Source organism: Vidua macroura, chromosome 6 (assembly GCF_024509145.1).
Source record: "Vidua macroura isolate BioBank_ID:100142 chromosome 6, ASM2450914v1, whole genome shotgun sequence".
Taxonomy (NCBI): Eukaryota; Metazoa; Chordata; class Aves; order Passeriformes; family Viduidae; genus Vidua; species Vidua macroura.
The window spans coordinates 15,537,028-15,560,594 of record NC_071576.1 but is presented as its reverse complement, the minus strand read 5'-3'; the positions used below and the strand labels follow the sequence as shown (position 1 = coordinate 15,560,594).

General features: G+C 38.9%; 1 protein-coding gene across 3 annotated transcripts in view; it reads right to left on the bottom strand.

Moving 5' to 3' along the window:
• BTBD7 (BTB domain containing 7) overlaps positions 1 to 15,466 on the bottom strand; it is a 44,592-nt gene extending 29,126 nt beyond the window's left edge. Inside the window, exons 1-2 of one of the 3 annotated variants that reach the window (XM_053979219.1) lie at positions 15,252 to 15,466; positions 3,676 to 3,861 (exon numbers count right to left, since the gene is read on the bottom strand). In XM_053979219.1, coding sequence (XP_053835194.1) covers positions 3,676 to 3,757 — 82 coding nt within the window. In that variant the 5' untranslated portion in view covers positions 3,758 to 3,861; positions 15,252 to 15,466. The remainder of the gene's footprint in view (positions 1 to 3,675; positions 3,862 to 15,251) is intronic. The other 2 variants (XM_053979218.1, XM_053979216.1) reach the window with 2 other exon arrangements.
• Positions 15,467 to 23,567: the final 8,101 nt, after the last annotated feature.

Genomic DNA, 23,567 nt, shown 5'->3' with positions numbered 1-23,567 from the left:
ATGCTGTTTTGACAGCGATGTTATGGGCCAGTCTGACAAAACGCAGGGCGTTTTGGTTAGTTCATGGATTAGTTACCATGTAATTTCAAGTATTTCTCGAACTTTGAAAGACACAAGAGTAATTCAAAGCTGTATCTGAGACTAAGGCAGCTGTAGCAATCTAACAGTTCTGTAAATTTTGTTACTGTTTAAGCCTCAGTAACTAAGTAAACTTACGCAGTGGCTTTTATGTCAAGCTCCCACAAATTAAAACTCCCACAAATCACACAATGCAGTGGTTTTATGATTCTACTATTAGTAAAAACTTGGAGAAGGAACTTTTCTTTAATTGAAGAAAGACATCTAACTATTTTATCCAAATTTAAAATTTGCTTGATCGGGCAACATGTTATTAATCATATTGAAATTTCAAGAAGTGAAAAGAATATAAATTTAAATGAAAATAACAGGAGTAACTCAAGACAACTTCAACAAAGAGGTTGTGCTGCAAAATCCACCATAAAAATTCCTTCCACATGCAATACTAGATATGACAATGGAAAAGTAGAGATTCAGCCTCCTGCTGATAGAGACAAGTGTAGAATTTCCCCTTCATTTAAAGAGATACATTTCACAATAGAAGTATAACTACACTTTGGTCACTCTATAATGACAGATTCTCTTTCCAGAGAACATGCCAGCTCATTTCTATTTGAAGTACGTTGAATTCTAATGGCAAATCTGAGTGCAGAACATTCTCTAACATTCCACTAAAGAAAAACTAGGACACCACAAGTCTCAATTTCCTTCTTCCCTAAAGGCTGCTGTGAGGTATTACTTGCACATGAATCACCACAAAATACTAAAACGCCACTCAAATCTTTGTGTACTCTGAGCTACTTATAAGATTTAACTTTGGATGTACTGCAAACAGTGCTATTAACTCTTACAAACAGATAAATGCTACAAAAGCACCACCACACAACTGCTTTTTGTAAGAAACAGAGATGCACCATCATAGCTTCTCTGGGTTCACAACACCTGGTGGCTCCATATCCCTCAAACAAAGAACCTGGAAGAGAATGTTTTTGGGCTGCCTGTATTTCTTCATAAGGTAGCAGCATTAAAAGTAGGAAAAAAAAAAAAAAAATTATTCCTCGGCACTATACTGAAAGGTACCAATCTATCAAATGCTCTTCAAAAGCAATTGCTACTTCATGCCCCTAGACCATAACCAGCTTGGGACAGACAAATATTTACGGAAACAGATGACTGCCAGGGGGAGCTGCTTGGGAACTTGACAATGAAAAATGGGATCTGTTTAGTCTTTTGCATGCCCACACATTTTAATATCTAATTATAGAGCTCTATTTAGAAAAGCAAACATCTTGAACAGATGTACCACCCTAGGAAATGGTGTGAAATCCTCCTCCTGAATGCTGCAGACAAAACAGCAAGAAGATGACTAATTAAGCTTTTGCTAAAAAACTAAAGTATTATTTTCCAGTAAGTGCACTACACTATTTTTACTGATTTATCTCCTCTTCACAAACTATAAGCAAACTAGGATGAAGTCAACTAACAATAGGAGCTCACACTATGAAACTGTGCTTTGCCATATCAGTTCTCAAACTTCAGCATTCATCCTACATTTAGCATGAAACATGGTGCAGTGCTTTAATGGTAAAGTAGCATGTCCAAAACAAACCCACAGGCCTAAATCCAGTTTCCAGGAATAAGGCAACTAATACATATTATACAGCTATTATAACTGTATCCCCAGTTCTGCTTTAGGGCAGTAAATAGATCTAATGCCTCCTACATAAAAAAACCCCACAATACAATAAAAACAAACACATGCCCCCACCAAACAAATAAAACCCCACAACATCTAAACCCCAAACATGTAAAAGCTGATATAACATCAAAACATTGTTATTCTGGCAAGTGATGAAATTCTCAGCTATCAATTTTAGGATACCCCTATTTTCTACTGAGACAGCTACAAAAACCAATCATGTAAACAAAAATCAAAATGAGAAAGAGCCAAATGCCACGAAGTGAGAAGAAGAGATGCACTCATGTGATGTAGGTAGCACAGTCATGGAACCCCGTAATATCAGGATATTTTCAGCAAGAATTTTACCCAGAATGCTCATCTGCCTTCCCTAAGATGAGAAAGCACATGCTTTTAGGCTTTCCTCAAAAAGAGTCTCAGCCACAATTTCCCACAGGTAAGTGGGGTCAGTAAATTTCTTGTGACATACTACATAATGGGTTTCTATTTTGAGTTTAATAATGAAGAGCATCAACTAAACCTTCCACATATCATGTAGAAAGTTTCATGGGAATTTAATGTAGCCTTTGGAAATCTCTTCAAATCTGCTCAAAAGGTGTTTCAGCCTGCAAATCTGCCTGTTTCAAGGCCTCTAAGGGTTTCTCTTCACTAAATATAGGGGCAGATTAAAAAACACCAAGACATGTAAGAAAAGCATTTTAGCCACATTTTAGAAAGCATATATTCAGACTGGAGCAAATCTTTTAGTAGCAAATCTTTTATGATACACTGAAAATACATAAACCCTCAAGGGGAACTTTACAACATGAATATCCATGATGTTAGGACTAAAAGTTCTTCCTTGACATGCTGTGACAGCACACACATCCTTAAATGTAACAGTTTGTGGTCTGTCCTCAAACGAGACCTCAGAGCTAGGAATGCCATGAAAGCTGAGAAAAAAAGAGAAAATTTACAAAGTGAGTCAATTTTTCCTCTGCTAAGGATATCACTCTGCTTTCAACGGTGATTAAAAAGAGAAGTAACACTGAATATCAATAACTACTTATGCAGTGTTGCAAGCTGAAGCATAAAGGAGAAAAGCATTTATAAACTATTGATGTTATTTACCACTAAGATCATTCTTCAGCCTGTCAGGGTTGGCTTTTTTTTAAGGAATATTTATCTTCTCAGAGACTGCCTTCTTTCAGATTCATAACATAGTTGTTTATTATTTATAGCGTGACAGTACTTAGATCTACACTGAGGTCTCTTTGTACTAGACTGAAAAACAAATAAAGGTAATGCCTGCCCTAGTTCTAACTAGGATGAGAAAATACTTTCTTAAGGGCACTTCAACACATGTCTCCAGCTAAGCAAGGTCCTGACTTGTAAATAACACCGTTAGGACAGAACAGAAACAGGAAAAGGAAGAGAAGCCTGTTTGTTACTTTTACAGGTTTATTACCAGAGATATCCCTTCTAGCAATAAGGAGGTAATTCTCTTGGACACAATGTCAATATTACAATGAATACTGATGATCAAGGGCTTTACACGCTCTGACACAGTTTGACAGAAATTCTGAGGAAGAGTAGAAAACAGTATGAGTATTAACAGAAAGCAACAGCTCTTGAACCAGGAAAACTAGCATGCATGGTTTAATTATAAAAAACTCCACTTAGTTTATTTAAATAATCTGGCAACTGCTTACTGGCAAAAGGCAGATCAACTCATTGCATACACAGGCCAAACAGATGGACAGTACCGAATTTCATGCACGATTGAGCTTGAATGGATTCAAACTGGTGACCTAGAAAATAGCAGCTCTCCATAACATTTCTGCAAGCAAATCAAATCCAGCGCATACACAATCCACCAAGTCATTTATGTAAGTGACAAGATAACTGAAAAGAGTTACCTATGAATGTCTGTTGTGCCTGTGAATTTCCCCCTACCCTTGGGGAGCACGAGTGAGGGTAGTTAGATGCATTAGCACCCATTTTCTTCAGTCACTCAGGCATTCCGCCTGCTGGCTCTTCAATGTATAATCCCATAATCCTTTATAAATCTTCAATCCCAGGTCCAGCGTTCTGTTCCTCCATTTCTGAAGAACAAAAACACCAATAAAGTAACTTCATTATTTGTCACTAAATGTTACATGACTTAGATAAAATAAACTCAGCTTCCAGCACACAGTATTTTCATAAAACCTCAAACACTTTCAAGATACCCTTTTATTTGAATGATTAAACCAAGATCAGAAATACTTTTTTTCCCCACAATAACCTGTAATTTTCCAAACCATTCACAAATCATATGATAAACTGCAACATGGAACAGGATGGCTATTAAACTTTTAGCTAAGAAGTTTTCAAGGAGAACTTGGTGGTCTAGACTAGATATTCTCCTTTGACTATACCAAGAAAGACTTTTCATACATGTTCATACCTATTCCCACATGGTAAAAAAATCCCAAACTGAATTACATTGATTGAGAAAGCTAAATAAGCCAGTCCTGTTGGAGATTATACCATCATGACTTATTTCAGCTGCATTTTTATTCATTACATTTACACAGTTCTCATTCAGTACTGCTTTTCAAATTTAGAATTGAGAAGACCTAGAAATACATTTAAAATAGTAAAAATAAGGCAATTAAGGATTCATTAAATGTTTCTTTTAGCACTTGAAAACATCTTAGAAATCAGTTCTGAGGTGAATTGAACAAGGACTCATTGCTAACATACAACAAAGATATTCTCATTTATTCCAATATTGGCAGTGTTAAAATATTAATACTGAAAAATGAAAGTTACCACTTGAAGAACCGCTGTCAACTGAACACTTGTGCTCCCTTCCAAAACACAAACATGAAAATAAAGAATAATAGAAAGGTAAAGTCTATACTATGAATTTTTTAGATTCCCTTGAATATTGTGAACACATATAGATTTGCTATATGCTTCTGTCATGGTTGGACACTGGCGCAATGCCAGCGTCCCCATGAAAATGCACCTTTTCTAAATAAATGCTGTGAGATGTTATCAGGAACAGAGCAGAGCAGGCCCAAGCTTAATAACAAAGGAAAAAAAACTTTATTAAACTACTACTAATACAGAAAACCACATAAACTAAATCCAGGATGAAGACCTTTTAAACCACCCCTCCTCCTCCCAATTCCAAAAACACCCAGCCATGAAACATCACCCGGGATTCTTGATCAAATTACCACCCTTCAGGTAATCTATACTCAAACTATCAAGGGAGAGAGAAGTCTCTCTTGTACCACAGACCCCCAGGAAACACAGCTGCCCCCCTGTGTTTCCCTGTCACACATGGCAACCGCCCGGAAAAAATCTGCCAGTGTGACACTCTCCATTCCATGTCACAGTGCTCTCACCACCGTGCATGGACAGACTGCTCATAGGGCTCCTTTAAGGATGCTTTGCCACGGACCCAAAGATACAACAGTTCAGTTTCTCATCCTGGGACTACAGTCCCCCCCATTTTCCCCTGGGGCCGAGGGGTCCAAAAACAGGACTCATCTTCTTCCCGAAGACAGAGGGTATCACCATTCCCTCTTCAGCTTTCTTCGTTTCTCGCCATTCTTGTGCTGCTCGAAGCTGAAACAGGTCTCCTTGGGTCACCACTGCATCCCCCTAAAATGCAGTCTCTATTGCAGGAGAGTTTGGTTCAGTCCATGGCTAACAAGAAAAGTCCAGCCAAAGCTACTTCATCATCTCTTCCCACCTAAATATTTCTTCTTCTAACATCTCAGTTCCCGGACTATCTCTCTTCCACTACAAATCAAGGAGGAGTAATACTTTTAAAAAGCCCTCATTTCCTGGAAAGGGTTAAAAGTTCAGACTCCCTGGACTGCTGATATCTCAGTCCAGTGTTCCACTTCCCACGCTGGGCATTCCCCCCCCTTCTCCTTCTCCTCTGCCGGCAGATTTCCAGGTGCCGCCAGGCTCTCTGTCTCTTTCCCTCTTGGTGGGGGGGGGGCAAAGGCATCTCCGCTTCTCTCCACCCTTCCGTCCACAGGAGCTGGCTCGGTTCCAGACCCTCAGCCCCCCTCGGCCTACCTGGACAAGGCCGCGTGGCTTCCCCTCCCCCACCCAGCCTAAGGCTGGGCAGGGGAGGTCTGCACTCTCTGAGGACCGGAACCCAAAGAGACAGTTCTCCTGGGAGTTCTTGCTTTTAACCCCCTGTGTTCTCAGAGGCGTGTCCATACTTTCAGTGGTCACTCCAGGTGCCAATATCCAAACCTGACCACTGATTGGTTTGACCCGACTTCCTGGAAAAAATTCACTTCCATGTCAAACCACGACACTCCACCCTTCGCCTCTGAGAACACACATTTCTAAAATTATTATCAAAATTACATCCAACACACTTCTACATAAAACAATAACCTACACTAACCCTCCACCTCTATATTGGCACCATAACCTAATACATGCTTTGCTCTTATTCCTTTTGATCCCATCTCACAGCTCTCATCTTATCCTCATCTCATCCTGCCCAGAATTCGATTCCCGGTCAGGGAACCAAAAAATGTCATGGTTGGACACTGGCGCAATGCCAGCGTCCCCATGAAAATGCACCTTTTCTAAATAAATGCTGTGAGATGTTATCAGGAACAGAGCAGAGCAGGCCCAAGCTTAATAACAAAGGAAAAAAAACTTTATTAAACTACTACTAATACAGAAAACCACATAAACTAAATCCAGGATGAAGACCTTTTAAACCACCCCTCCTCCTCCCAATTCCAAAAACACCCAGCCATGAAACATCACCCGGGATTCTTGATCAAATTACCACCCTTCAGGTAATCTATACTCAAACTATCAAGGGAGAGAGAAGTCTCTCTTGTACCACAGACCCCCAGGAAACACAGCTGCCCCCCTGTGTTTCCCTGTCACACATGGCAACCGCCCGGAAAAAATCTGCCAGTGTGACACTCTCCATTCCATGTCACAGTGCTCTCACCACCGTGCATGGACAGACTGCTCATAGGGCTCCTTTAAGGATGCTTTGCCACGGACCCAAAGATACAACAGTTCAGTTTCTCATCCTGGGACTACAGTCCCCCCCATTTTCCCCTGGGGCCGAGGGGTCCAAAAACAGGACTCATCTTCTTCCCGAAGACAGAGGGTATCACCATTCCCTCTTCAGCTTTCTTCGTTTCTCGCCATTCTTGTGCTGCTCGAAGCTGAAACAGGTCTCCTTGGGTCACCACTGCATCCCCCTAAAATGCAGTCTCTATTGCAGGAGAGTTTGGTTCAGTCCATGGCTAACAAGAAAAGTCCAGCCAAAGCTACTTCATCATCTCTTCCCACCTAAATATTTCTTCTTCTAACATCTCAGTTCCCGGACTATCTCTCTTCCACTACAAATCAAGGAGGAGTAATACTTTTAAAAAGCCCTCATTTCCTGGAAAGGGTTAAAAGTTCAGACTCCCTGGACTGCTGATATCTCAGTCCAGTGTTCCACTTCCCACGCTGGGCATTCCCCCCCCTTCTCCTTCTCCTCTGCCGGCAGATTTCCAGGTGCCGCCAGGCTCTCTGTCTCTTTCCCTCTTGGTGGGGGGGGGGGCAAAGGCATCTCCGCTTCTCTCCACCCTTCCGTCCACAGGAGCTGGCTCGGTTCCAGACCCTCAGCCCCCCTCGGCCTACCTGGACAAGGCCGCGTGGCTTCCCCTCCCCCACCCAGCCTAAGGCTGGGCAGGGGAGGTCTGCACTCTCTGAGGACCGGAACCCAAAGAGACAGTTCTCCTGGGAGTTCTTGCTTTTAACCCCCTGTGTTCTCAGAGGCGTGTCCATACTTTCAGTGGTCACTCCAGGTGCCAATATCCAAACCTGACCACTGATTGGTTTGACCCGACTTCCTGGAAAAAATTCACTTCCATGTCAAACCACGACAGCTTCTGAATTTTTTTCCTTTCCTGGTAGTCTCTGGCATGTTAAATTGGCCAAGAAAGTGACATGCAAGCACATGTTTCAAAGTGCAGATCCTGGGGAGCAGAAAGTGAGAGACAGGCCAGGAAGAAAAAGGCTGCAAATTGCTGTAGGCACAGAGGTGAGGGGAACAAGTGCTGCAGGATTTGAGGGCCGGGTACATGAGGAGGAAGAGTAGGGAAGGGTTTGAAAACCTGGCTTTACAGACGTGGCTATCAGGCAGAATTGGTGCTCTGGCTGTGCACATCCCAGGGTGGCCTCACACAGCTGCAGCCTGCTGAGCACTAGTGGAATTCTGCTAGGGCAGGAGACACAACCATAAAACCACCACAGCAGCTTTCAAGCCAACTTGAATCAACCTAGAGGCTTGTAAATGAGCCAAGGGAGCTCCCATGCCTGCCCTCCCTAGCCAGCCAGCCAGGTCATCTCAACTGCATCCAATCTTGAACTTGTCTCCATGCAGACTCAGCTTGCTGCACATCAGGAAACAAAGATAAAATACCCTCCTACATGAACAGAAGCCTACTCAGGGTGAAGATAGAACCAGAGCACACACAAAATAGGCAACATCACACCTGCAAATACCAGTAAATCTTCTCAGCAAACACAAGCTGTTGCATCAGTTCAGTGTTAGCCATTGCATGCACTCATCTTCTCCCTTGTGCAGAAATAAGCTATTCAAAGATTACTGAATCCATATGGTGTGGATCTCTACTTCATCTCTGAAAAACTTCACTGACTTAAGAAAAAACACTTAGAAAATAAATTCATTAAAACAGTGACACTCCAAGTGATTTCTTTATGCACCAAGAATATGTTGCTTAAATGTGGTATAAACTTCTAGCTGGAATTAGTTACATCCAGGACAAACTTTGTGAAGGTAAAAGTCACCTTTCAGTTTAAATGCTAATTTGTTCACAGGTAAAGGCTAGCAACCTGAGCAGATATCCTAACAATTTCCCTTTTCTCACCTAAAATTGGGCTTGGTTCATTTGGACTTGAGTCCTGGAATAATGCCATTGTTATTCCACTTTTCTGTATTCAACTACAGCGTGGTAACTTGTCTATTAGACGTCTACTAATAGTTTTCAGTTCTTTCCGACACAAGAAAGAGCCCAGGAGTAAGTAAAAGAGAGAAGAAAACAGAAGTGTTGGGCTTTTCTTTTTTTTTTTTATAAGTAAGCACTCAATATTCAAAACCAAATCCCAGGTTTGAAGTTAATACCTTCCACTTGGCAATAAATACATGCCAAAAGATGGAAGGAACACAATCAAGGAATACATACAACTGTTCAATACCATTAGCAGCCAATGCTTGAATTTGCAAACCAGGATTAAAATAAACTCAAAAAGAAGCATCATAAAAGATTCCTAAAATACACAATAGATAAAATTATTTTATTTGGAGGCTTACCAAAATAACATTGTTACACATTAAGCCCAAGTGAGTATCCTGCAGAACGAATTCACTCACTAAATTTAGAATACATAACTTCCATGCACTGCTAAGTCATGTGTGTGCAGGCTGCTTTCTTAAGAGTATTTTGCATCTTGAATTCAAACATTTTGTAGTTCATAGAGCGTATCGGGCCCCATGGCTCAAAACCCATCATAGCTTTAGTTCCAGTACTGTCCTTAATCTCATGTATCAACTGAAAGTACATTTATTTTTTAATACAGCACTAAATTTTACAAGATAATATTATAAAACCCATGTTGCATTTCCCAAAAAATTTAGCTAGCACCAGTGATGAACTCTGTCCTGGAGGAAGCCCTGCCGTCCTCTCTTAATTCTCATAACCACTTTTCCTACCTTGCTGGTTCTGTCCCAAGTGTTTTGTAAACTAGATAAATTGACCCACATTAGAGCCAACTTAAACAAGAAGTTGAAACAGTATCAGTCACCCAAATTGTTTGTTATGGCATCACATGAATACTTGCACTACTGCATCTTTTGACAGCAAAGTGTACTTGAACTACTCATGGATTTAGATGCCTTCTTTTTGTTCTGTTTGTTTTGCTATTGTCCACTTCAGCCTCTGTACTAAACACAGCCTACCTGAACAGCAGTTAGTCCAGCATATAACTGAGTCTAGTCAATACAACTCAGCTACGACAAAAATGTCAAGTCAAGAATGCAGCTTCTCCACACTGAAAGGTACTTGTAAAAGGAGAGGAACATAAAAATAAAGGAAAAACTCCAAACTAAAAACAACTAGATCTTTAGCTGCAAAAGGAAAGAGAGATTTAGTTTTTTCTTGCAGAAATTATCCTGCATACCAAAAGTTCCCTAATTTCAGCTTATTTGAAGAATTTTTAAATTGTATTTTAGCCTCAGAATACACCCATGGAATTTTGTTTTAAAAACCACCATCAGGTGAGCTTTTTCTTTACTTTTTATTAAAAGGCTGTATGCATCCCCCTAAGCATTACCACAATGAAACTAAATTCAACATCTGCTGACCAACTGAAACAGTTGTTGAGAGCAGTGACGCACGTACAGATGTGTTATGAACACACACACATACACAGGAGAAGAATTAAACTATGTCAAAGCTTGTTTTAAAAAGCTTGCACTGTAGAAAAAGTATATGGAGTGAGTTATGTGAAATGAGGAAGTTAATAGAAACCAAAATTACCACTCCAAATCCTACAAAACAGCACAAAAGTGACTTTCAGATTATACTGATACTCAGAATAAAATTTAAAATAAGCGCAAGTCTGCTTAAAGGTTTCAGGCTGAAATAAGTTTCTCAGTCTTCTCAATATTTGTCACACTGAAGCTAAAATGCTAAGAAGCTAGATGACATGCATCTGAGGTACATGGGCTGACAGCCAGGTATTCCTGGACTGGGAATTTTGATTTAACAAAAAGTCTCAGTACAGAATGGACCTTGATAACAGTGACACTTTGTTTATATCATCACTCAATACAAACATTTCATAAAACTGGGATCCAATTAATATAAAGGGCAAAGTCAAGAGCACTACAACAGGTTTTACAACCACCTGATTTTTCCCCCATAAAATTTTAAGACCTTTTTATTTCTTTTGGAGTTGCTGCCATAGGATTATGCAATAGCATAATATTAAAATCAAAGTAGGAAATTATATCAAGTACATGTACATTCCTGTACCAACATGGTATTTCAGGTTTTCATTTTACCTAACATGTTTAAATTTACTATGAGTAAATGACAACCCAGGCATCATAAGAATAACTTATTCATGTTTGCTTAGATTTTTATCCAGACCAAAAATGCTATGCTATTTTGGCCCAACAGCTCATTTCAAGTAACAAGCACAACTTTACTGCAAGATGAGATGACAAGATGCAGGAAAAAAAATCATCAACCCTAGTAAGGAAACACATCAAATAAATTTCAGCGAGGTTAAACTTATTTCCATAGAAGTTAGGTAGATCAATAAAAGAAGTTAGGTAGATCAACTAAAACAGAAAGAACTTGTGAGAATGGACCATTGCTATCATGCCCGAAGTACATCCAACCAGCTTGCCTTAACATCCTGAACCTCCCTCCAGCAGGACAGTGGCCTGGTGACCAGGAGAGAGCCCTGAGCCATCACAAAGTGATTCAGGAACAATCCCACGCTCAGAAGAACAGAAGCAAGTTCCCATCCACTGAGAAGTTTCCAGAGCCAGCCCTGGCCATGCTGGTTGTTATGCAGTACACTGCTGGAATTACCAGTCAACAACATCCAAAGGCACGAGCTCTTAAAAATGAAGACAAAGTTGCTTGTGGCTGGAGTTCCAACTGCTTGTTCAGATGTGCATGGAGTATCTACCTCAATTTCCATGGGGAAAGTGGTTCTCCAAATAAGAGGAGTTGACAGGAACTGAGTGCTACCTGTCCTAATCTTCCCCTTTTTCCATGGATGAGACAATCAGAGGCACTGGCACACTCAGATTTTGTGGAGGTAAAGTCTCAAGTCTCAGAAGTGCTCATGCTAAAGGACTGAATGGTTATGGGACAGCATACCTGAAAGAAATTGTGTAACTGGCAAGTAATTTTCTGTTCAAGGGAAACAACTGAAATGTGAAGGCTCAGTTGATTATGCCTGACACACAAGCAAATCCACGCAAAGCCTATTTTGACTCCTTTCTATAATCATGTCAAGCAATCAACTTTTATCATTATTCAAAATTAACTGGATGATACAGCAGTAAGATGCAACTGAAACAGCTGAAAGGTTGTGGTTTGGATAACGTTCGTTACGACATGAGCTAATGAATCTGTGTCATTTCCTTATTCACTGCATTGGAAAGAAAGAAAAATCCAATAAGGAAAAGCACCAGAACTTAAGCCACATCAGCAGTTACCAGCTCAAGAGGGCAAGAAAAAGCAGATATAACCAGATTACAGAAGTGACTGTATTACTCAGTCTTTGCTGAGAATCATGTGTTCCAGCTATCACAAAGAACCCTTTCTTATAGTTTAGCGTGAAATTTACAGCATTTTCTCTTCCATGAAGTAGTATGCTTCTCCATCAAGAAGTTCTTTCAAAACAGAGGGGATAAAAACACCAAAACAGTCCTAGCTTTTTATTTCTAGATTTGTTGAGAATTACTGGACTGAGTTTTAGTGAGGAAAACCCACCAACAAACAACCTGTACTGATTTTCAACATTTTCTCTGAGGAATCAGAGTGGAAGTTAAAAGAACTATGCTCAAACAGAGCACAAAAGTGTGTAGTCTTGAAGATACGCACACTTCAGAAATTGAAAACACTGAGCAGCATTTCAACAGTTGAAAAAAACCCACAGAACTTACAGGGAAAAAACCTCCTTTCAATGCTGTCTTGGCAAACAGCGCTCAAAGTAGTATTTCTGATGATCAGCAAAGCAATTTCAAGTATGATATGAACATGTCACATCGTAGAAGTAAATAAAAAAATGTTATTAACACAGACTGACAGGTCAAATCACTAACAGCAGTGTGGAGGCAGGGGACATCAACATATTTATATTCCTCTAAACACAAAAAATTCCAGCAGCTAAAAAATTCTAACACATAAAGCACACAGAAACTAACTGAATTACACCAGTACAATCCTGCATGGAAAAGGCTGCTCCTCCCAAGCAACTTAAATGTTTTCATATACCAGCAAACGAATTTTCCTCTCTCTACATCAGTGATTCTTACAGTTGGTTGCAAAACCACACTAATTTACCAAAAGTCTATTCTGATTGATAACATTCATATAAAGACATAGCTAATGTTCGTGAAGATGAATTCAAAACACTTCTTTCAGCCAAATGAGCAAGAGCTCATTTATGGCCCTCTACGACTCTCTTGAAGTGAAATGTCATCATGTATTCTTCAATGACTCCATTTTTTCACAAGTTAACTTGAAAGGAACGTTATCTGATTTAGATAAAAACATAATTAAATCTACTTTATAAGAAAATCAGAAAAATCCTATCCACCAAATCTTTATCAATATCACTAAACAAAGTAATTAGGTATGAACATATGCATTTACAGGAAAATGAGGATAACTAATTTTAGCCAGTCTAGAATAATTGCAGCATAGTCTGACATACTGTGATAAATTTTGAGGAGTCTAAATGTGTTTCAAAAGGCCTCTTCTGACCAAGAATTACCCACATGATTTTTTTTTTTTTTTTAAGAACAGCAAATATTCTTAGGTTTACATATATGAACACATCAGTTGGTTAAGACAGAAAGAGGAACTTCCAAATTACATTAAAAGTACCTCAGAAAAAGGAATGGACTTTTTTTTTTAAGTAGTCTGCTTTTTTTCTTTCCATCAAAGTTCAGGCCAACACTTTGTCTTGTCAGGCAGCTACCTAACTCATGGAGATTTCAGCTACATTCAGCCTTGGATACTGAGGTCAAATGCTAGTCTGGTAAGACCACTGTCCTCCTCAGTGTGTCTCCTGACTGTCCATTACTGCAGCATTATCCATGGTCACCTGTTCTGTTTCCCCCCTGGAAAAGTCAGAAGTGGAGCAGAATAATGTTCCACATGAAGCTCTATATAGAGCTTATAGAGCCTATAAGAGCTCTTATAGAGAGCCTTTTTCATGGGCTTCTTAGCCCTGTACCCTTTATCTGTCAACAGGATTGCTGCTTCTTCTGGAACAGGCAAGCAGTCTTTCACCTCCACAGTCTTCTACCCCCATGGAATTTTATTCTATTTAGTCTGAGAGTGCCCCCCAAAGATCTCTGTCTCAAGAAAGGGAATTCCTCCTCTTGCTCAAGCTGTGACCCAACCACAACACAAAATCCTGTTTTCAACTAACAAATCTACTAAAGATGGGAAAATCTTGGCTCAAACCCCAATCATATGGAAGATCTATATACCCTACAGTTCTCCTTGTACTGGAGTTATTTTCCCTTTTTATCCAGACCCAATTATTTCACAGCAAGTCATTTACTCTGAATGAGGATGTGGGAGCTTCCTGTACACAACAGTGCTTGTAAATTCAGTGCACAGTTACATTCACTCTTCCTCTCAGAACATGCTGCCTCTGAGTGCATTAGAGTAACTAATGGGACAATCCCAGACACTGTGCTCTGTACCTACCTAAGTAGCCAAGCAGCACTCATCGTTATCTTATGACTTACTATTTTCAACCCACCTTCAAAAAAGCAACCTTTTGATCACTCAGCTTTAGTTCCCTTATTAAATTCCACAGCCTGAGTCATCTCTGGTGATGGCACTGCTTGAGGTTTTCACAACAGTAGCTCCAACATCAAAGCAGACTAAAAAGTCTTGGACCCACATATTGATCAGCCTTCCCATATAGTGGCCTCTTTTAGTAGATCAGATGAAAAATTACTTCTATCTTACTTTGGTTGCAATCAGCTTTTCATCCTGCCAGTCAGTCATTGTATCAGTAATAACATCTTGAGGTATTTCTGTTGCTTGGAACATCATTCCTCATGACTACAGTGTTTCTATACAATACTCTTCCTGTATACTTAAGCCTCCAAGATGCTTGGTAACAATACACAGCTCATCTATTTCCACTAAAACCCCTGCCTGTGGCTAAAAACTGCTATTACCAATATTGCTGTATAACCAAAACAATTTTCTCTACACTTCAGGCCTTAATACGCCACCATTCCTTTTCTTCTGTACAGTATCCTCTCTATTGTCATCACACAACAGCAATTTCACCCATTCAGCCTTTTCTCTTGGATAAAACAAGTTTGAAGTATTGGCTGCTGGCATAATTTCTTACACATTTAACACCAATGGATACATCTATATACAACAGAAAAACTGGAAGGGGAAACATGAAAAGGTGTGGTAAAGAACTCAAAAGGCAATCTAGTCCAGTCATTTCATGAGACATCAGGAATTTTATTAAAGAAACACTGATTTTCCTCATTGAAGACAGCATTAAGTCACAGTCATAAAATTGACTCATTACAGCTACAGTTTGAATACTTTCAACAGTAAGCCACAAGCCAGGACAAGTCTTGCATCCAACAAAACCACAGTTGCAATCTGTATTCAAAATGTATTATTTGGTGTATACAGACCTAAGCTGGTTCACCAACACTGGCTCCATGCACATTTCCTCAGTGCCAGTGCTCACCACAGCTACCACCAGCATCTCCCCAAAGCTCCTCCATTGTGTCAGCAACTAAACACAGGTATTCTCTTCTGTGAGATTTTTTTCTCCCCAGTGTAGTTAGCTCCCTGTACCAGTTTACCAAATGGCTGAAGGAACCCAGATGATGCCAGAGAGAAGGAAGAACAGCAAAAGGTTAATTTGCTTCCCACAATCATAGACAATGTTCAATTTGACAAATACTCAATAGACACAGTCTTCAAAAAATAAACATTCCCAGGCCCCACGCACCTATTCCTGCAGCAGAGCTGTACCTCTTCATTGTAGCAGACATTTGGAAAGCCATGCAAGTTCTGACTGGACCATGTTTGTTTCAGCTGATCATTTGGTGTGGCTGCTCCAGCTGTTGCCCAAGTACAGCACTGCTTCAATCTTCATTCAGCCAACTACCGCTGTCAATAAAAACATCTTACTTTAAGTGGGCAGCTATAATACCACTTTTGCAATATGCTTTTTCTTCTCCAGAGCTCCTAAAAAATTAACAGTAGGAAAAATCACCTGCAAAGCAAGGACAGTCCTAGCAGAAAAAAGCAATTTAGACAGCAGCAGCTACTGCTAGGATTCACCATGACAGTGCTCCCTGTATCCAGGTGGCTGATTGCTGCTTATTTGGCCTGTACTTATCTTCCTCTGTATCTGTGCAGTTTGTTCCCTCCTTGGTTAACAACATTTCATATAGCAGCTGTCACTACTAGAGAGGTCCATGGGAGTTGTTGCTTTTTTGAATGCTTGGACGATATAAAATTTGCAGTCCAGAATACATGCATCAAGGTATTAGTCATTTAGGAAAAAATATAAAGCTAAGCCTGTGTGAATTTTAATATATTCCCATCAATGTAGTGAACTTGTCCTCTGACAGGGAGAAGCTAACTGTGTATGCAGGACTCACTGCCTGTCACCTCTTCACAGGTACATCAGGGTGATCTGATACTACCACTAAAGTCAAACTAACAGGGAACTGTACTTTTCCCTCACACTCCATCCTGCCAAGGGGTTTTCTTGCTTCCCCTCACACTGCATACAGAGATTATATGATCACAAACCAAGTAATTACAAACGGCTGATCCATCACCCCACTGGAGAGAGTGGGAGATAATAGACAGGAAGAGGGAACTCCAGCACATTTGTCTGACAGGCAGCTAAAACTGGAACAGGATCTCACAGCTCTCAATATGAAGAGAGCACACTATTCCTATGAGACTGCCTCACAACTCCACAAAACTAGACCCTTGTAGTCATGCTTTCTGTTCTCTCTTCAAGTCACTCTGGCCTGGCACCAGTGTTGACACTCACATCTTCCCCTTGTCTCCTAATATCCACAGTCACTCCCAAGTCTATTCTATTCACTGCTGCAGGAAGCAATACAAAATCAATTTGTACAATTGATTGTACATGGTATTTATACAACAGTTGACTTATCTGAGACTGTGTAAACTGGTTATGCACTGCTACATCCCTAATCAAGGGTGAAATTCCTGGTCAAACCCACAGAACATTTTCCTTGTATTTAGAGGTTTTTAAGACAACCCCCCATAATTAACACAATGATCTTATACCTGTTCCTATAAATCAATTATATCTGTATATACTAAGATTTTAACAGTTACTTAAAAACTTACACATTTGAAAGATGTCCCCTTTGCTTGGACTCTTCTGCATGGTTAATTTAAATTCATTAACTTCAGCAGAAAATTTTAAGAGCCACATTGATACTACATTTATATCATTTATATCATAACACCTGATGCCAAGAAATCTTTCTATGCTGTATACTTCAAAGATTTCAGCCATTTTGAAGACAGAAGCAAAAAACATTAATACTGCAATATTTTCCCTCAAAACTCTCAAAAGTTACACCAGTAACTTCAGTTTCAGTAGTTATCTTCACTAATATCTACATTTAGATTCCATAAAAGTGTAGCAAGAACTAAATGCTCACAAATTTTAAGAAACGTCCTGCCCAAAACTACAGGAATTAATTTCAGAAAATATACTTTCTCACTAATAAAAGAAATCAATTAAGGAAGGAAAGGCTTAGTCAGAAAACCAGACTAGTACTTAGCCTATAATTAAGTTGGAGCTTTGTTTACATTTTCCCCTTGGCAAGAAAAGGAAGTTATGTCTTCCACATTTCCTGCAACAAGCTCTCTCTGCACTTCCAAAGCATTTTTTTGTTCTGTAACATGAATATGCAAGTTTTACAGAACAGTCAAAAGAGCATCACAAATGTTGACATAACGTTGTTTCTGAAAACAGAGACACCAATCATGTACACATTTAATTTCATTAATTTAGCAACATCTACACATAACTCATGTACACAGACTTTTAAAGGCTGCAAAGTTCGAAAAGCTTATGGGGTGTTTTTTTGTTTAACCATTTGCTAAGGCAGATCTGCCCTTTGAGCAGACAGTTGACATGCCTTAACTCTTCCTTCTCTCCCCACAAGATTTGAAGCTTTTCAGATGTCCCAGAATACTAAAAAAAAAAGGAGATTTTTCAAAGAAATCAAACAAAACTTTTAGGAGGAAAGCAAAAGTCTGTTGCATTACACTAATTACAGGAGTTACTCCATTAAAGAAACCCATTGCTCCTAATGTAATTTTAGACCACATTTTGTTCATCTTTCACTCTCACGCACAACTGTCCTTGATACCACAATTCCTTCACATTCAAAGAAAGGGCAAAATGCAGAAACTTTGCCAGCCTGTGCTCTACTTCTCAAATCTCCTTTGAGTCTTCCATGACTTGAGAAGTCCATTACTGTATAGAAAAAAAGTCAACACTGCCACCAAAAAAAAAAAAACCACCACAAACACACACACACATAAAAAAAAAAAAAAAAAAACCACAAAAAAAAACCAACTCACTTCCCTCTCTACCTAGATGATCATTCCCACTCAACTCTCCATTTATGTTCAATGAACAGAACAGTTTTCAGCTGGACCAGTTTTCAGATTAACAAAAAATAAAAGGTTCATTTCAATAAGGAAACATATTAATCTTGGATATGTGGAAAAAAGGACAAGTTCCCTTTCCTTCCAAACATAAAACAAGGATAAAACTCCAGATCCACAAGCTATTTAAATAAAAGCACCATCATTACTGTTGAAGATTGCAAGTGCCAAATACAACTGAGCTTTGATGCAGCTAACACTCAGTCACAAAATGTGCCATTTTCCAATTTAATTCTTCAATTCCAATTCACCAGCAAAAATAAGTTGGTAGCTAAAAACAGAATAAAGGAAGAAGGGAAGGAGGAGAAAGGACAGATTCCCAAGGTAGTGGTGGGGAAATTCCTAGATCAGCACAAGTCTGTTAATCCAAAGGGGAAACTTTGAGCCAATAATTAACTGAGAAATTATGCAGTAACAAAATTACCTCAGATGTTCTCAGCAGTGAAATTCAAATGTCTTGAAAAACTTAGAACGAGACACAACAAATTTTATTTTACTTGCAGTAGAAAAGCCCTGAGTAGTATGAATAGATATTTTAGAAATTTTGTAGTAAGACTGTACTTCTGATCATTTTCAGAAGATGTGTAATTTAAGCTTTAAAACCAACTTCAAGTAGTAATTGCCCTGGTAATAACATCAAAGACTGTAGTCAAATGCAGTTAAAGACAAGCAGCTTTGATGCACTGCAGAAATACTTATGAGAGTCACTTTACCAGAGATTACCAGGTCTTCAGACCATGCCTGGAACTACAAAATACAATTAGACAGGCCTTATACTGTATGTTAGAAGGGTATTTTGGCATTTCAAGTCCAAATACACATTTCAAGGAGTGCTTAATGGAGGATTAAACCCTACAGAGATTTTAAGGACCAAATAAGAAGCAGGAGGTACTTTTTGACCTAAATAAAGTACCTTTTAATGTATTTTTGAAAAAAGATACATCAAATTATTATCTTTGGCTATACCAAAAAACCTCCAAAAACCAAAACAGTCAGCCAAGTTGGGATTTGAGAATTTAAAGCAGTAAACACACAATCTTATCCAAAATTTAGATAAGCTAATCACTCATGAAAATAAACTGCAGAGAAGATGGAGATACTTGATATATTGGGAGTGTGGGGGGGCTCAAAAGGACACTGAATAGCTCCTCACGCTGTCATACACATTCCTCTGTAGAAATTACGGCGCTTACATCCAGCTCACCAGTAACAACTGCTGCCTCTCAGTGCTGACACAACTTAGATTATTCCTCCTTCACTACCAAGGCCATCACTACACTGAGTAACACAAAGCTTCCAAACTCCAGTGAGCATTTTATTCTACCGCAGAGACTTGCTTGTCTCTGCGGTAGAATAAAAAAAACAATTTCAAAGACTTCCTAGAAGTTCCTCATTATAGACTGCAAAAGGTATTTTCAACTTAAAATGACAGCATAAGCAACCTGATGTATTTCAGAGAGCAGCAGTCACTACTAGAATGACTGTAAAGAAATCCATGAATCTATTAGCATTATCTTCTCTACCTGCATTCTGGACATTTCATATGCATGTCATTCCATCTCTCAAGATGTCTGAAATTTAGATGTCCAGTACAGGATGAACCAAGATACAAGACATCAACCTTTAATACATTCACATGCTTCATTAGTCTGGGATTTGTCAGGGTGTTTTTTTAATGGGTAATACAAAATTCCACTGTGTATATGCCTACACTCCTTCCTTCTTCAAGATGAAATCTTCTGGTCATTCAGTTAAGTATCACAAGCAGTTTCAGAGGATGTTAGCCACTTATATATTTTAAGACATACATCTGGGTACATGAGAAAAACCTCTAAATACCCCCACATGTAAAATGAACTTCAGCACAACTTCATCTTATACATTGCAGAATTTAACTGGATAAGCAGTATAATTATCACAGCAGCAAGAAGGCTTTAAATAAGATATCTTTCTAGACTAAGTAAAAAAAAAATCACCAAATCCACAGCAAACCCAGTTCTAACAGTCAACGAACCACTTCTCCCCCATCTTTACATCACAAACCATCATTTGAAAAAAGCTAAAGCAGAAGATCAAAAGAGATCAAAAAATAAGGGAGCACTAGTCCACAAAACACTGTCTTGTTGCATTCTGATTGTATTTGCTATGTTAGAATGCTTTTAATTAGCTCTAAGCAGCATTTCCAATATTGGGGTCAGGAGAAAAAAAGCATGAAAAGGAACTTTTGTCACTCATACCGATTATTTTTAAAGCACTTAAAATAACCTACCCATTTACAGAAGTGTTTTATATTCTTCATTGCAGTACAGAGATCTGGAGTAGCAGATGATAAGCAAAGCAGCACTTCCATTTCTCACTAATGCAATGTGATCTACTTGGTCACTCAAAAAATACTTTAATTTTCATATAAATAGTTATAAAATTTTATTCATGTTGGATGCCTTCACAAGACACTGGTATTCTTGCTCTTTGTATACAAAACCTTGATTAAAATCTCAGGGGCAGACTATGAGAACAATCTTCTCTCACCCAAACTGCAGTTTAAAATACACAGGCAAGCACAAAGAGATATATTTTGCAGCTCTACTGATCCCACAGAGCTTCTGCGAGTTCTGGGTCACAAAAGAATAAGCCCAACTAAAGAACCAAGCAGCAGTCACTTATTACATTACTGTTTACATCAACTCCTTCAAATTTAGCCATTGTTACCATCAGCAGAATGGTAAAATGTCCTGATAGTTATCCTGGTTTTAACAGATCTTGGACAAGGTTTCCAAATTAGAGGAATCTTGCATATCATTAACTAGCTTGATCTCTCTCCAAAGCACTTCCCACTAGATGACGTCAAAGATCAGAAGTGATGAAGAAAAAGAGATTAATCTTAAAAGTACAAGTTACCATAAAGAAATGGTCCTGTAAGAAAGAGGAAAAAGTAAAAATAAAAAGGCTATTTAACAATAACTGCACAGCTAGAAAGATATTCTCTAAAAGAGATTTTAAAAAATTAAATTCTACTATTTACTATTCACTACAGTGGGTTTGAAACAGGGTATGATAACAAAGAAAAGCCAGGATGAATACAAAAAATCCAGTAGTTTTAATACAGGAAGAACTGAACATACAATGATGTTTGAAATACAGTATGAATGACCACTGAATTGGGACAAAATTTGAGGACAAAGATCAAACAGGATTTAGAAAATTACCAATCAGTTATACAGGCAACAGCTCATGCTTGAATGCAAACTTTGAAAAACAAAGTAAGACCACTGAGAAGATACTCCTGAAACATAAAACTGATTTAAGAAGATGTTGTCCAAAATACTATACCTCCACACTTAGTACTGAAAGCTTCGACTTAATCAGTTTTGACTGCTACTAATTTTTTTCTTGCGTGCTTTAGCACTCGAACATCTAAATAACCAGTTTAAACCCACTGATGATAGAAAATTCTCAACAGGCTGGACATGTCTGCAAGGCCACCAGTAGTTAAAGTTCATATTCAGTAGTGTTTGTGTAAGCTTGCACAACACCTGCACACAATGGAGCAAACAAATCAGATTTAAATTTAACTAAGTATATAGTTAGGTATGTACTTGAATCCAGCACATCAGGCAACACAGCTCCACCCTGATCCCCTTCACCTCCCTGGCCTCACCTCTACACTGTGCAAACACACTTTCCACAGCAATGTGATGACCCAGATGAAGGATGTAACATGAAGTTATTTTGTGCTTTAGTGGTTTATTTTTCATAGAGATCCATTTCCTGAATGTTTCAGAGTGAAGCCATGTAAACAGGCCTGCCAACACAGCTGAGGGGACAGTGCAGGAAGTAAGGAAAAACAGCAGTGGACTGAAAGTATTTAAACCAATTTTGCCACTAAGCATCTATCAAGAACCTCATAGGCATCCTTATTATTGTGGGTTCCCCCTGCCAGTGGGATAGGGAACAGAACAGAAAGCAAAGAAAAAACAATGCAGTGAAACTCATGGATTGAGATAAGTACAGTTTAATAATTTAAATAAACCAAAATATAATAATCATATTATAATAATTTCAATCTCCTAGTGTCCGTTCATTACATAGAAAGCATCATTACAAAGTATCCTTCTTGGGAGACATGCAGGACAGACTGGATGGGTGTAAAATACAAGACTAGATTAAATGTGGCATCTGTAGTTCCTTCTTATAATTCAGGCATACTAGTAAGCCAACATAGGAATGAGCATTCTAAAATCCACAATAGCTTCTATTCAAAGATTTAAGGATACTGACAAGACTTATCTTTCAAAGAACCTGGGAAATTAAACAAAACAATAGCTAGATGATTCACTGGAAGCTCACCTAACATATCTGAACTAGGATTCCTGGTCCCCACTGTATGTACAATAAAGTTCAGCATCAGGTTTCCAATGGGAAAAGCCATTGATCTGGTAACAGAAATCAAAAGCCATCTAAATATGTTAAGAAAAAGCAAACAGACAAAAAGAAATTAAGAGTTAATACTAGAACTTGCAGTTCTCTATCAAAATTTGCTGTAAGAGCAAATTCTCATCAGTCTCATTAGGAATACAGATATTTCTTCTTAAGTGCAATCTCACAGTTTCCCTAAAGATCTGTTTATTGATGAATGTGAACTATACACAGTCCATCAATATGTCCATAGGATGTTTTCATTCATCTTATTGTTTGCCTCTGAAAGGCAGCCAGCCACAACTACCTCGGTCACCACAGTGTACCCAAGACATCAGAAAAAACTCCCCTTTTCTTGCATGTGGTCTGATATAACAAGAGCAAACAAGCATCAGGGTGGCAGAAGAGCAAGCAGGGTTAGTGTCCCACCTCCTCCTCTGGTCATGTGCAGGACCCCAAGACACCCCACCACCAATGCAGCTTACTAACAGGACAGAAGAAGACATTGTCCCAGCCTAAAATTCATCCCCAACAAACCTTAAGATTAATTGTCATCAGTGACAACTAATCTGCAAACCTGACACCATGTATGCAGTAACTTGAAAGGCCGCTTTCAAAATGAAGACTCAATATTTTGTTGTTAATTCATCAAGCTCTGGCAGTTTCACTGAATTAAATTTAAAAAGCTGGCTGCAAAGGCAGCACATTCTACTCTAATTTAACAGTGAGAAACATAGCTTCACAACACAAAAGTTTGGAGCTTCTCAGACAAGCTTGAAAATAAAGAGGGGGAATTTTTTTTTAAATCCCTGTGACAAATCCATGCAAGTCTTCCAGGAGAGCTTATAAAA